The sequence below is a fragment of the Caretta caretta genome, chromosome 3, assembly GCF_965140235.1.
Source record: "Caretta caretta isolate rCarCar2 chromosome 3, rCarCar1.hap1, whole genome shotgun sequence".
NCBI classification, from domain to species: domain Eukaryota; kingdom Metazoa; phylum Chordata; order Testudines; family Cheloniidae; genus Caretta; species Caretta caretta.
Genome location: NC_134208.1, coordinates 122,201,368 through 122,214,023, shown reverse-complemented (window position 1 = coordinate 122,214,023; position 12,656 = coordinate 122,201,368). Strand labels below are relative to the sequence as shown.

General features: G+C 42.4%; 1 protein-coding gene across 1 annotated transcript in view; it reads right to left on the bottom strand.

Annotated features, from left to right (window-relative positions):
• Positions 1-2,666: 2,666 nt before the first annotated feature.
• IGF2R (insulin like growth factor 2 receptor) overlaps positions 2,667-12,656 on the bottom strand; it is a 92,451-nt gene continuing 82,461 nt past the window's right edge. Inside the window, exons 44-48 of the mRNA XM_048844078.2 lie at positions 10,592-10,776; positions 7,155-7,341; positions 5,710-5,856; positions 4,856-4,925; positions 2,667-4,327 (exon numbers count right to left, since the gene is read on the bottom strand). Of these exons, the coding sequence (XP_048700035.2) occupies positions 3,911-4,327; positions 4,856-4,925; positions 5,710-5,856; positions 7,155-7,341; positions 10,592-10,776 (1,006 nt within the window). The 3' untranslated portion in view covers positions 2,667-3,910. The remainder of the gene's footprint in view (positions 4,328-4,855; positions 4,926-5,709; positions 5,857-7,154; positions 7,342-10,591; positions 10,777-12,656) is intronic.

Below are 12,656 nucleotides of genomic sequence, written 5' to 3'. Positions count from 1 at the left end.
TTATTACCTTGATTTAGGTAGGGTACTCAACAATATTTCTAGCTTAATACATTTATTAGCAAGACTGTGAGAATGAAAAGTTTAGGGTTGCCATTGCTAGGCAACAAATTCTTTAGTGCCCGTCATGAACAGGCTTTGCAGGGGGTATTTAAAATGCGGTTCAATAGAGAGATGCTTTCAAGAAAAAAAAAACAGCTCCCACCTTTGAAGCTGAGCTTTGTAGTGGGGAAGAAATATATGTTCTAAAAAGCTTTGTAGCCAGATGCCCATTTGTGTATTTACCCTCAGCAGGGGTTTCCCCATTCCTCTCTCTCCACTTCCTCACAGGACAGGTGCAGTGGGATTGCTGTCACAGGTGAGGATTTAGAAGGCAGGTATTTGCCTGTGGACTTGTCCTCCAGCACCTGCACAGGGTGGATCTGGATTGTGGATAGAACTTCTTTGCACAAGGGTTTAAAGATTTCAGGAAAAACCTTTGAAGCATTTCTCCCCCCCCCCCCCCATGTCCTTCTCAAACCCTAAAGCTGAGAGCTCCCCTTCCTCAGTAGAATCAGTTGTTTGAGTCAGAAGACAAAGAGATCTTAGGTTATTTGTCCCTATTCTCCACCTCTCCACCCCCCTTCCCGCTCCAGCTTTTCTCTTTTGGGGGGTTTGGGCCTACTTCACAGGCATTCCTGCCCAGCTGTTGTCAGGAGTGGTCTTTTGCAGCTTGCTTTATGCAGAGCCTTGAGCCCTCTGGATACGTCTCCCTCAGGGTGGTCCCCTTCAGGTCCCACTCCCCCTGCCCCAGGATCATTGCTGAACTCCTTGATTCAAACCAGGAAAGAGAGCTTGATATGAGCCCTGCCTCTCTCCCCAGGGAACTGGGGACCCATTTTAGGGCTTTGAGGCCCTAAGATGCCACAGGGATATGGTCTTCCTAATCCTGTTCTGTCTTGGGACTAACCCCTGGGGTTGGCTGAAGTTCTCTATTTGTGGAGTCTCTCCCCAATCTGCTTTGGGATCTCTTGATCAGGCTTTTCTGTGTTAGAGTCATGACTTCTTGGGGGCAACGGGACACTGAACATGCCTGTCCAACTCAGAGCCCCATGCCCTAGCAGTGCAAGGGTTGGCAGACGGAGAATGAGCAGGGCACATTCAGCCTCTGAAGAGCGCATAAAAGCTGCCTCACAGACAGAACACTGCTTAGATTTAGCTCAGTATTTGTAAAAGTTGCTCTGCCATGCCTGCAGGGGTCCGCGGAGTCTCACAGGGAGTAGCTGCAGCATTGGCTCCAGATAGCGGAGACCACTCCACTGCTCTTTACCAGATCCAGGAGAGGGAGAGGAGGAAGAAAGGCAGTAGCAAACAGCTTTCCCAAAACCACACAAAAATAAAGGCTGGCAAAGAGGAGTCAGGAGCAAAGTGAACCGTGCTTGACTGTTGCTGTGGGCACATACGATCTGGCAGCAAGCTGAACAAGAGAGAGTGGCTAGCACAGGCTGTGCGAGAGCTTTCAGCTGCCTCCAAAACTGCAGAGAGGAGGGGAACAGGCCACATGGATCAGAATTGTGGAAAACGCTGAGCTACAGAACAGTTGGGTTTTTTAAGTCTACTCTTATTAAAAAAAAAACCCCACACCCAATACACCTATCCCAGCTAGAGAGTTTTCACCCCCAGAAGGGAGGAGACACTGCACGAAGTGCATTATGCATTTTACATGGAAGGCGCCCCAACTAAAGTTACAGGCATCAGTGTAAAATCCTAAAACAGAAATGCTCAATCCAGACCAAAAAAAAAAAAAAAGGCACTCTAACTCCACTTCTCCAAGAGGTGGCTTTTGAAGTGACGCACAAGATGGAAGACCAATTCACTGCAGGAACTGTGCAGGGAGGGGCAGCAGCTTCTGGATTCATCATTAACCCAAACCCTTAACTCTTCTTTAGCTATGTGTTTAACAGTGTATTTCTAGAATTGACAGCTTAGAGTCTGAGGGCCTAGTTACTTATGCAGCTTTAAACAGGACTCACTTAATAGTCACAGGTAAACTCTGATTAGTAGAGTCAGTCAGGTGGGATCATTAAAATGATTTTGTCTGACTTCCTGCATAACAGGCCATCCAGTAATTCATGCAGTCCAGCCCAACAACAACATGTGGTGGAACTAGAGAATACTTCTTTTAGAAATATCCAGTCTTGAAGACTGAATAATGGAAAATCCACCATATCTCTTGGTAAAATGTTCCAGTAGACTAACTACCTTGGCTGTTGGAAATGTGCATCTTATTTCCAGAATCTATTTCCTCCCAAGAATTGGCCTTACACCAATTTTATTTCTAGATATAAAAGTGTTGTTCAAGTTTGGGATGCTGACACTTTCTTATATTTAACACGGCTTTACAGAATACACCTAATGTTATGGTTTTATTTGTTACTCATAGTTCTCCATACAGAATCTAGGGGGAAACCAAGTCTGAAAAAGAAAATCCATTATTTGAAATTTGCTTATAAATTCAGATGTCTGTGGTGAGACATCTTAAGTTTCATCTTTAGCTTTGCAATCAGAAATGTTAACAGTTTCCAGCAGGAAATTTGGAAAGTGACTTTCAGGTTGTCAAACTACAATTTTTTTTAAAAAAAGTGTAAGCAAGAAAATTTCAGCTCTTATTTTAATACATATGGGAATCATTTGAAACATCCATTTCATTTATTTTATTGAAATTGCTGAATAGTTTATATTACACTAAATTTGATTCAAAATGGAAAACGTTTTATAAAATGAAGAAACCAGTGTTGAAACCAAATAAGCGAACCAAAAAGGTACAAGGAAGAGTTTCAAAAATTCTGACCAACACACACCCGTACATGTATATGAAACCATATTATCGCCCATAAGATAATTCAGAAAACACTGAGAGGAGTAGACTGCTACAGGAAGACTGACACCACCTCCATTAAGTTCTGGCAACACTAATTCAGTGACCATTGACCCACCATATTTTATGCAGTTAGTACCAAAAACGATACCTGTTTTGCAAATTAAGGCTTCTCTAGGTCTTGGGCTTTTTAAGATGACAGAGCTGTGAATATGGCATTCTAGGAATTCTGCACCCATGACCTTGAACAATCCAGTTATGTCTGGGCATGCACAAATTCTAGTCCCATCTGCACTCAAGGGAAATATTTGGGTGCTTGTCAGCTGTTTAAGTAAATACCGATGAAATATGTCATGTGACCAGTACCAAAAATATCATGCAAAGACCAACCACCATTTCAGACTAAAGCTAACAGAGTTGTACCTCTCGGTAAATGGTTTTCAATCAATTAAGTGTTTAAATTAGAATGGAATATTCAAATTTACAGGATAAATTAGACCAGTTCCAACATTTACATCAAACCACCCCAAACAAAAAGTTACTTTTATTTTCCTTCTCATATGATGGGTGAATCTATAGAATAATACCCTGCCGGCAGGAAGAACACGTTGCTTTTATTCAGCAAACCTGAGTAGTGAGAGTCAATAAATACAAGGAGAGAATTAAAATGCTAGCAGTCAAATATCTTGAATCTCAAGTGACGGGAAAAATTCAGATTTAATCCTGTACTTTGAAACAATTTTGTAACATGTCGTGCCTGTGCTGAAGGTTTAAAAAGAGAAGATCCTGGGGAGAGGGGGAAAAAGAAGAGAGAAAGAGAAAACGAACACCAACATGACTCAGCCAACTGGATGCTGGAAGTCCAGTCATTACTGAACAGATCATTGTAAACAACCAGGATTGATCTTTTTTTTCCCTTCCCTTTTGAATGTTTTCTTGTTAAAGGCAAAATTCAGAAGAAATCTCAGGCTAAAGTCTTCATATTTGGTTGGAAGTGTTTTGTTGTCCCACTATATATATATCTATATTTATTTAATTAGGCACAAGAGGGGCTATTTAAACATTCAACAAGTCCTCATCGCTATCATCGTGGAACGATAGGGTATTCGTAGAATTCTGTGTCTTCCGTTGGCCTGGGTTAGGTTTTGCTTTCCTTTCCTTCCCTCCATTCAGCAAGTTGGTCTTGGCATCACTTCCAAGGCTAAATGGCTGCTTTTGCTGGTGTCTGTTCTGGTCTGAGCCTCTGGATTGCACCCCTCTAGTTGACTGAATCTTCACATCTGGAATAGTTAGAACTTCATCCTCACTGTCCAGGTCATCCACGTGGAGAGATGTCAAGGCTTCTGATTTAACAGATGTGGTAGTGATGTGACCATTTTCTTGTCCTCCTTTTCCTGGTCTCTGATTTGGTGCTGCAATTTCCTCCATAAGCCACTCCGTTTCATTCTCGTTAGCTTCTTCTTCAGTGTTTATCTAGAGTATGAAGACGGTAAAGTTACTAAATAATATTCAATAGGCTCTCAAGCACCCTTTATAGTCTCCCGAAATCCATCACCTAAGAACCACCAACAGCTCCGTCCTGCACTTTGATTTACCATCTTCCACTGATAAGCAAATAGCACAAAATACAGTGTTAGTGCACTAATACTACTTTGATCTCACTATGCTGCCTTTTACATGCTGAGCGCACTGCCATTTTAGTCTCATCTTCTCTGGCTCTGTGCTTTCCCAGTCTGCCTTCTATTTGTTGGTCACTCCTCAGCATTTCCCTTAAACCTCCTCCTCTCCCCCGATTTGTGGGGACTGAAACTGTTCTGTTCTTTCCCTCCATCTACTTCCAGATTTAGTCTCAGCCAGCCAACTAGCTCACCTATAGTCACAGAGTTAGTTTAAATTCATTTAAAGTAATTGTAAGTAGAAGCAGCTACATATTACTGGTCTGTTTTTTAAATGATTTTCCAGAACCTCAAAGGTCATCACAACTATAAGTAGTACAATTACCTTTGTATATTTATAGGAAACGTTTGATGTTCTTCTGCAGCAGTTGGTTATCTTGTGTATCACAGTTTCTCTAAAACAAAAAATGAAAAAAAAAGTGTTTATCTTACAGTATTAGATCCCTATTTATCCTTCTGGAGAAAAACCAGTGATCAGCAATACCAAAACCCTTAATTTTCACTCTCTTCTGCCAGTCTTGGGAAATCTGCTCAGTTTCCAGTCAAGACAAGAGATCCAATACTCTTCTCACATACACCTTTCCAAGTCCATTAATTGAATGGGGTACACTAGTTTATCAGGGAAAGATTTGGTCCAAGACTATTCTAATTGCTAGCACTAAAGACTCAATTCTAGTATCTGTAGTCAATCACACCACTCCCTCTCTACATCTTGTCACCAATAAATGTTCTGGAACTCCTCTGCCTTCTCAAATCTAACAAAATTGCTAGCAGAACATTCACCTGGGGAAGAGCAAACTACATTTACTCTGCAGTGCTGAACATCATGTTAATCATGATAGCATTAACTTTTGTATTTGTTCTCTGCTGTATCTATTGGGTCAAGCTGAACCAGGGGAAACGCTTGAGTTTACGCTTAGAGACACCATCAACTTCAAAAGAAGTCAATTGCCTGAGTCTTCCATTACTCCATTATTGTTACACGTAACACTTAAGAGTACAATAACTGAACAGATTAGTCAGCCAATTTCTCCCATTTGTGTGGGTCTTTCATACCTGTAAGTACTTTTAATGCATTCTGAGAAACTGATTAGTTTTCAAGTGGATGCCATTCCTTTAACTGAAATCACCTTACATAACACAAGGAAACAATTTTCCCATTAGCCTCCCTTATCTTACCTCCTCTCTTTTTTGTAAAGCAACAAGATCAACAGACACGCTGTGAGAACAACCAGGAGGACACTCAGCACAGCCCCAACAGCTTGGCTTCTTCCCGAAAGGCCTTTGAAAATTTGCACTCCCTGGCCCTCTTTGCTCTCAGAACTTCTGTAGGCAGCATAGGAGACATGGTTAAGAGGACACTGCCTGCTTGTGTATAACAGTCTGAGGAAATGTTGATTAGAAACAGTGAATCAAACAAATTCAGTACAAGATGTAATGCCAGCTCTTGTTGGACTCTTATATAGCAGCTTCTTCAAAGGGAGAAGGTTTAGTGCATTTCTGTTTAATACACAAGTGATCTAGTTTATTCTAAACCAAAGAAATAGGAAGAAGAAGGTCACTTGGGTCTGCAACCAAATACAGAATTATTGTTTAAAAGGACAGTTTTGTCAACATTACACATTCGCATGTAGTTATTAACAAGTAGAATTCTCAGTAACAGTTTTAAATATTTAAGGAACAAAAAAGCTGAACCCCAAACCAACATAGGATCTAGCTATGAATCCACAGCACCCCAATCCTGTGGAACCCTGGAAATTCTATAGAATTGAGCCTGCACCATAGCAAGTTATAGCAGGTGAACACAACAATGTGTCTTACAACAAGCTGTAACATAGCACCCAGATGCAGCTACACATCTTACCTTTGAGACCACGATCTATTGTGCCAATCAGTATTGTTTTATTGTTACCTTGTGCTCTCCCATCTGTCTGTATCCACTTGTTGGATCTTGTCTTATACTTAGATTGTAAGCTCTTTGAGGCATAGACCATCTTTTTGTTATGTTTGTACAATATCCAGCATAACTAGGCCCTGGTCTGTGACTGATAGTCCTAGGCACTACCGCAGTACAAATAAATGTTGTCCACTCCAGCAGAGAAAGTTCTGGCATAAAGTGGGCAGGTAAAGGTGACAACCATTTGCAGTGTGGAAGAAACCTAGCTATTCATTTGCACACACTGAATAAACGACTATGGAGGAGCTCTCTTCCCCGCCCACCCCCCCTTTTTTTAAAGTTAAAAAAGACAGTTTAATGGGACATATGCCTTAGGCTACTCCTCTCAGTAACCAGAAAACAAACTGAGTGAATGGGGAGAAGTACATTTTAATTGAGGTCTCTTTTCAATTTGTTTCAGTGCAAATATTAAACAATCTAGACCTAAAATAATCTTAAGTACAAGATAAACATTTAGCTGGCAAGTGGAATCAGTGTTCCTCCATTAAGCCTTGAAACTGCATCCACTCACTCCTCTCACAAGCATTAGATGCTCCTTTTACTAGATTCTTAGCTGTCTCTTCCTTGCCACAACTATTGTGGATAATGCTGGAAGGCAAAAGAACCTTCTAGTAGATAAACTGCTAACAAGAACTGCATGTTACTTTGGGAGAATGAAGTTACTTACCCTAATGGACAGACTGCAGATGTGTACCAAGTAAACAAGTATTGGCAGTCCGCGGTCTCATGAAGGAATTCTGGGATGCCTTCCTTTGCTTGTAAACTGCAGTGGAATAAAATCGTTGAAGAGGCGAACTTTGATTTATCTTTACCACAGGCTGAACCAGATGAAAACATAACATCCAAGTCATCATCTACAAAGAAGAAAAGTGAAAAAGATTTTATAAAATACTGCACAGGTACTAGGTCTTTACAAATGGTCTATTAAATGTGCTACATTTTTACTGAGGAGAGAGCAAGAGAAAATGTATTCCTTCAGAATGTCTGTCTAAATTTACTTCTGCAATGTTTAGGTTATTTTTACTCATAACATCCCTTTGAGAAAAAAAGTGTTACACTCAGGCTATCAGGCAGGAATATATATATATTAGAGAACCCTTCTAGAATTACTAATATTTTGCCTACTTTTTCCCCAAAAACTCCTAACTGGGGAGTTAGAAGTTCATTTAGTGTTATACGCCTTATGTTCATCCAACAAATATTAAATCCAATATGCAATTTGATAACGTTTTTCTGAATTCTGGAGAACATGAAACAATTCTCACCAGTGACATCCACTGAGTGCTATCTGCTATTCGAGGTTTTGGGAAAGCATGGATGTAAATCTCTGTTGGAATGGAAGGAGGGTTTTTAGTTAGAGGGGGGAGGCGCAGGAGGCGGCGGAGGATCAGCAAATCAGGCCTTATTTTCATGCAGTGATGCACAAGGCCCAATGCTTACTTCAGCAAGCATTTCTTGCTTGTGTGAGCACAAATCAGGATTTAGGCATGCACATCTAGAGGCACCCAATACTCAAGTATTCTATGGGTATGTCTACACTACGAAATTAGGTCGAATTTATAGAAGTTGGTTTTTTAGAAATCTGTTTTATATATTCGAGTGTGTGTCCCCCCACAGAAAATGCTCTAAGTGCATTAAGTGCATTAACTCGGCGGAGCGCTTCCACAGTACCGAGGCTAGAGTCGACTTCCCGAGTGTTGCACTGTGGGTAGCTATCCCACAGTTCCCGCAGTCTCCGCTGCCCATTGGAATTCTGGGTTGAGATCCCAATGCCTGATGGGGCTAAAACATTGTCGCGGGTGGTTCTGGGTACATATCGTCAGGCTCCCGTTCCCTCCCTCCCTCCGTGAAAGCAAGGGCAGACAATCGTTTCGCGCCTTTTTTCCTGAGTTACCTGTGCAGACGTCATACCACGGCGAGCATGGAGCCTGCTCAGCTCACTGTCTGCTGTCGTATGTCTCCTGGGTGCTGGCAGACACAGTACTGCATTGCTACACAGCAACAGCAACCCATTGACTTGGGGCAGCAGACGGTGCAACAGGACTGGTAACAGTCATCGTCATGTCTGAGGTGCTCCCGGTCACCTGTGTGAGGTCGATCAGGAGCGCCGGGGCAGGCATGAGCGCAGGGACTAAATTTGGAGTGACTTGATCAAGTCACTCTTTAGTCCTGCAGTCAGTCCTATTGAACCATCTTATGGTGAGCAGGCAGGTGATACGGATTGCTAGCAGTCCTACTGCATCATCTTTTGCCGGGCAGGCAAGAGATGAGGATGGCTAGCAGTCCTATTGCACCATCTTCTGCCGAGCAGCCATGAGATGTGGATGGCATGCAGTCCTTCTGCACTGTCTGCTGCCAGCCAAAGATGTTTTAATACACTCCATCTATCTTTTACAAGAAATAGACCAGATTTGTTTTATACACATTTGCAAACCCCCCCACCCCCCATCTAGGGGACTCATTCCTCTAGGTCACACTGCAGTCACTCACAGAGAAGGTGCAGCAAGGTAAATCTAGCCATGTATCAATCAGAGGCCAGACGAACCTCCTTGTTCCAATAAGAATAACTTAGGTGCACCATTTCTTATTGGAACCCTCCGTGAAGTCCTGCCTGAAATACTCTTTGATGTAAAGCCACCCCCTTTGTTGATTTTAGCTCCCTGTAAGCCAACCCTGTAAGCCGTGTCGTCAGTTGCCCCTCCCTGCTTCAGAGCAATGGCAAACAAACAATCGTGCATCTGAGTTGAGAGTGCTGTCCAGAGCAGTCACAATGGAGCACTCTGGGATAGCTCCCGGAGGCCAATACCGTCGAATTGTGTCCACAGTACCCCAAATTCGATCCAGCAAGGCCGATTTAAGCACTAATCCACTTGTCAGGGGTGGAGTAAGGAAATAGATTTTAAGAGCCCTTTAAGTCGAAATAAAGGGCTTCATCGTGTGGACAGGTGCAGGTTTACATCGATTTAAAGCTGCTAAATTCGACCTAAAGTCCTAGTGTAGACCAGGGCTATGTGTTAGAATACCTGGGAGGCGGGGGGAAGATCAAGCCCTCAATATCTGTTGTTGTATTCCTTGAATTCCGGTCAGCAAAAGCACTACAGAAAAAAATGTTGCATAACACCGGGTGTAAAGATTAAGGCCAAGAATTTTTTAGAGCCAGTTATGATTTTTGGGTGCTCAACTTGACATCTTGAAGGGGAAGGTGATTTTCGTAAAATACTGAGCACATGCCCTCTGAAAAGTCAAGCTCCTTGAAGGTCTTGACCAAAGTATGGGTCACTTTTGAAAGTTTTGATCAAAGGCTCTGCTCCCAGTTTCAAACTCCAACGTAAATCCTGAGACTAAGATACTGCAAGGCAACTCCAGCAAGATCTCAAACACCCCTCATGTGTTAAAGACGGATGGATGGTTATTCTGTCACCCCTGGTATTCTAAAGCAGAAGTACAAGTTCTCTCTTTTGCGCAGTGTAAGTGGTGGTGCACTCTTGACTGCCAGCAATCCACAATGTAAAGAGAGATTTAGTAAGCAGTGATACTAATAACTGTCTCCATGAAAACAGGGAGTCTCTGTATTGGTATTGTGTCCAGCGTGTCATGGCCCGTTTGGCAGCATTGACTAATAGAGGTGGTCTTGGAGCCAGGAGAGAGACATTCACTTGAATACTATTTCAGGCAAGTTTTGTATCTGCAGGGGATGTGAAGGGTCCGGCCATAACGAACACTAAGTTTTATATGCAATGCTTTATGCTGCAGAGCTCACCTGAGCTGTATTAAACCCTTTTCTGGGCTCACAGACAGTACAATCTATTGCTTATAGAGCATACATGGGGATGGGGAGGAGAAGAGAAGCGTCTTGTTTTCCCCATCACTCCACCAATATTTTTTTCCTATAAGGAAAGTCAGTCATTCCTGCCTCCATTATGCCACTCCTGCACTTAAATTGACAAACAGGAGATGGAAAGATTGAAGCCAGGAAGATAAATTCCAGCAGCCTTAACAGGAATATACTAGTACAAACAATAGTAAAAGCAGAAGTCTCACATTCTAGGAAGTGTCTACACTTGAAACCTTTCTGTGAGTTAGTTCTAGTCAGTGAGGACTTACCTTGAACATAATATTTAGCTTTAGCAGAAGAGCCAACTTTCCTAACATAGGTACTTGTAGTTTTAATCTGGCATACGTTGGCTCCAGAGCACTGTGGGTGTGCAGAGTCTGTTATACCAGAAAGTTGGATTTTATACACGTATTTGTCACCATTTGTCCGTATATCACCAGATGCGGTGTATAATCTGAAAGCAAAAGCAACTTTACTACAAAGTCCAAATTTCTCAATTATGGGCAAGAACAAATATTGCAACATCAGCAGCAACCGGATTTTAACAGATTTCCAAGCACATTTCTTATATTCTACAGTCAGAAAGGACAGATATTGGAAAAAATGTTCAACCCTTGGTACCTACAAATTTGCTCCCAAATCCATATGTAGGCACCAAAAGGTAAATTGCCTGATTTTCAAAAGATACTGAACACCTGCAGCTGCCATTGGCTTCAGTGGGATTTATGGGTGATCAGACCACTTATTTTGAGGCCTAACTATGGACTTAGGAGCATAAGTGGGCTGGGCTGAAGTGTTGGTCATAAAATCCTGCATTCTGCCTGATCAGTAACTGCGGTAATATCCTCGCACTACTGACACCAATCCAGGATGTCCAAGAGTAATGGCTACCAACCACTTGTAATGCATAAATTTTATAGTTGTATCTACTGACATTACTGGAGAGTGTTCAAGTTTTGAGGTTTTTTAAAAAGGTGTTTGTTCCAGTACTCCTCTCCATTCTCAAGATTGATTTTTGAACAAGCCCACGCCCAGTTACCTTTCCAAGTCTGCTTTGGAATAAGGAACTATTTCCTACCTGTCTGTTCCCCGCCCCGCCTTACTCAATGACATTAGGCAGTAGAAAGCACTGAACATGGCAGGGCTGCCATGTGAATAGCTATACCAGTGCTTCTGCATGGCTATACCACTCGTACTCTCTTTAGTGCGCGTTGGTGGTCTGTGACTCGGAGAAGCAATGCTTCTTGGACTGCCTTGCTTTCCCAACACACCCTCAAATTATGAGGCTCTATATCTATATATCCATGCCACACACCCTGCATTGTTTACTTCATTGCCTTTTTTGAGCACGTTGTAAATCTGCTCTAATCAGTTGCTTCTGTAGTTCTATTTTTTTTATTTTTTTTTTTAAATATATATTGGGGGAAGGGATAGCTCAGTGGTTTGAGAATTGGCCTGCTAAACCCAGGGTTGTGAGTTCAATCCTGGAGGGGGCCATTTAGGGATCTGGGGCAAAAATTGGGGATTGGTCCTGCTTTGAGCAGGGGGTTGGACTAGATGACCTCCTGAGGTCCCTTCCAACCCTGATATTCTATGACACACACACTCTAGAGTCAGTCTTGAGGTCTAACATTCCTCCCTTCCCTGAGCCTCCTGTTGCTTTTAAGGTTTCCCATTTCAACCAACGACTCAATATTATACCTCTCCATGGTTAAAGCTTTGCACTATGGCCACCAAACTTCCTGCCTCAGCACTTGCAAGCAATTCTCCCTTACTGGCAATTTTTAAATCAAGTTTGGATGTCTTTCTAAAAAATCCACTGTAGGAATTATTTTGGGGAAATTCTACAGCCTGTGCTCTGCAGGAGGTCAGACCACCATCTGCACAATGGTCTTTTCTGGCCTGGGAAGCTGTGAATGTATCATTACTGGAGTACAAAAGAGGTGCTACATAAAAACCAAAGTCACCATAATGGTTGAGTAAGAGTCTGACACAGTGGCCGAAGGAATAAACACTGGGCAAGATCAGGGGGTTGTTGTCTCTTTATCTTCTTGAGAGAGAGTTCTGCACACACTAGATGAACTCTGATATCTGGTTTTAAAAAGGGCCTGACTCTGAGGGGTACTGAACACCTTGAGATTCACAGAACACCCTCAACCCTCATTGACTTCAGCAGGAAGAGAAAGCACTCAGCACGTTCCAGGATCAGGCCCCGAGTCAGTAGTTCGCGCACAACTGGTGAGTTACAGAAAGTTCATTAGCATGTGTGCTCCAAAGCCAGGCACATCCAAGACAGCCCATAGCAGTCAAAGTGGTGTGGTTTCAGTAGCCAAA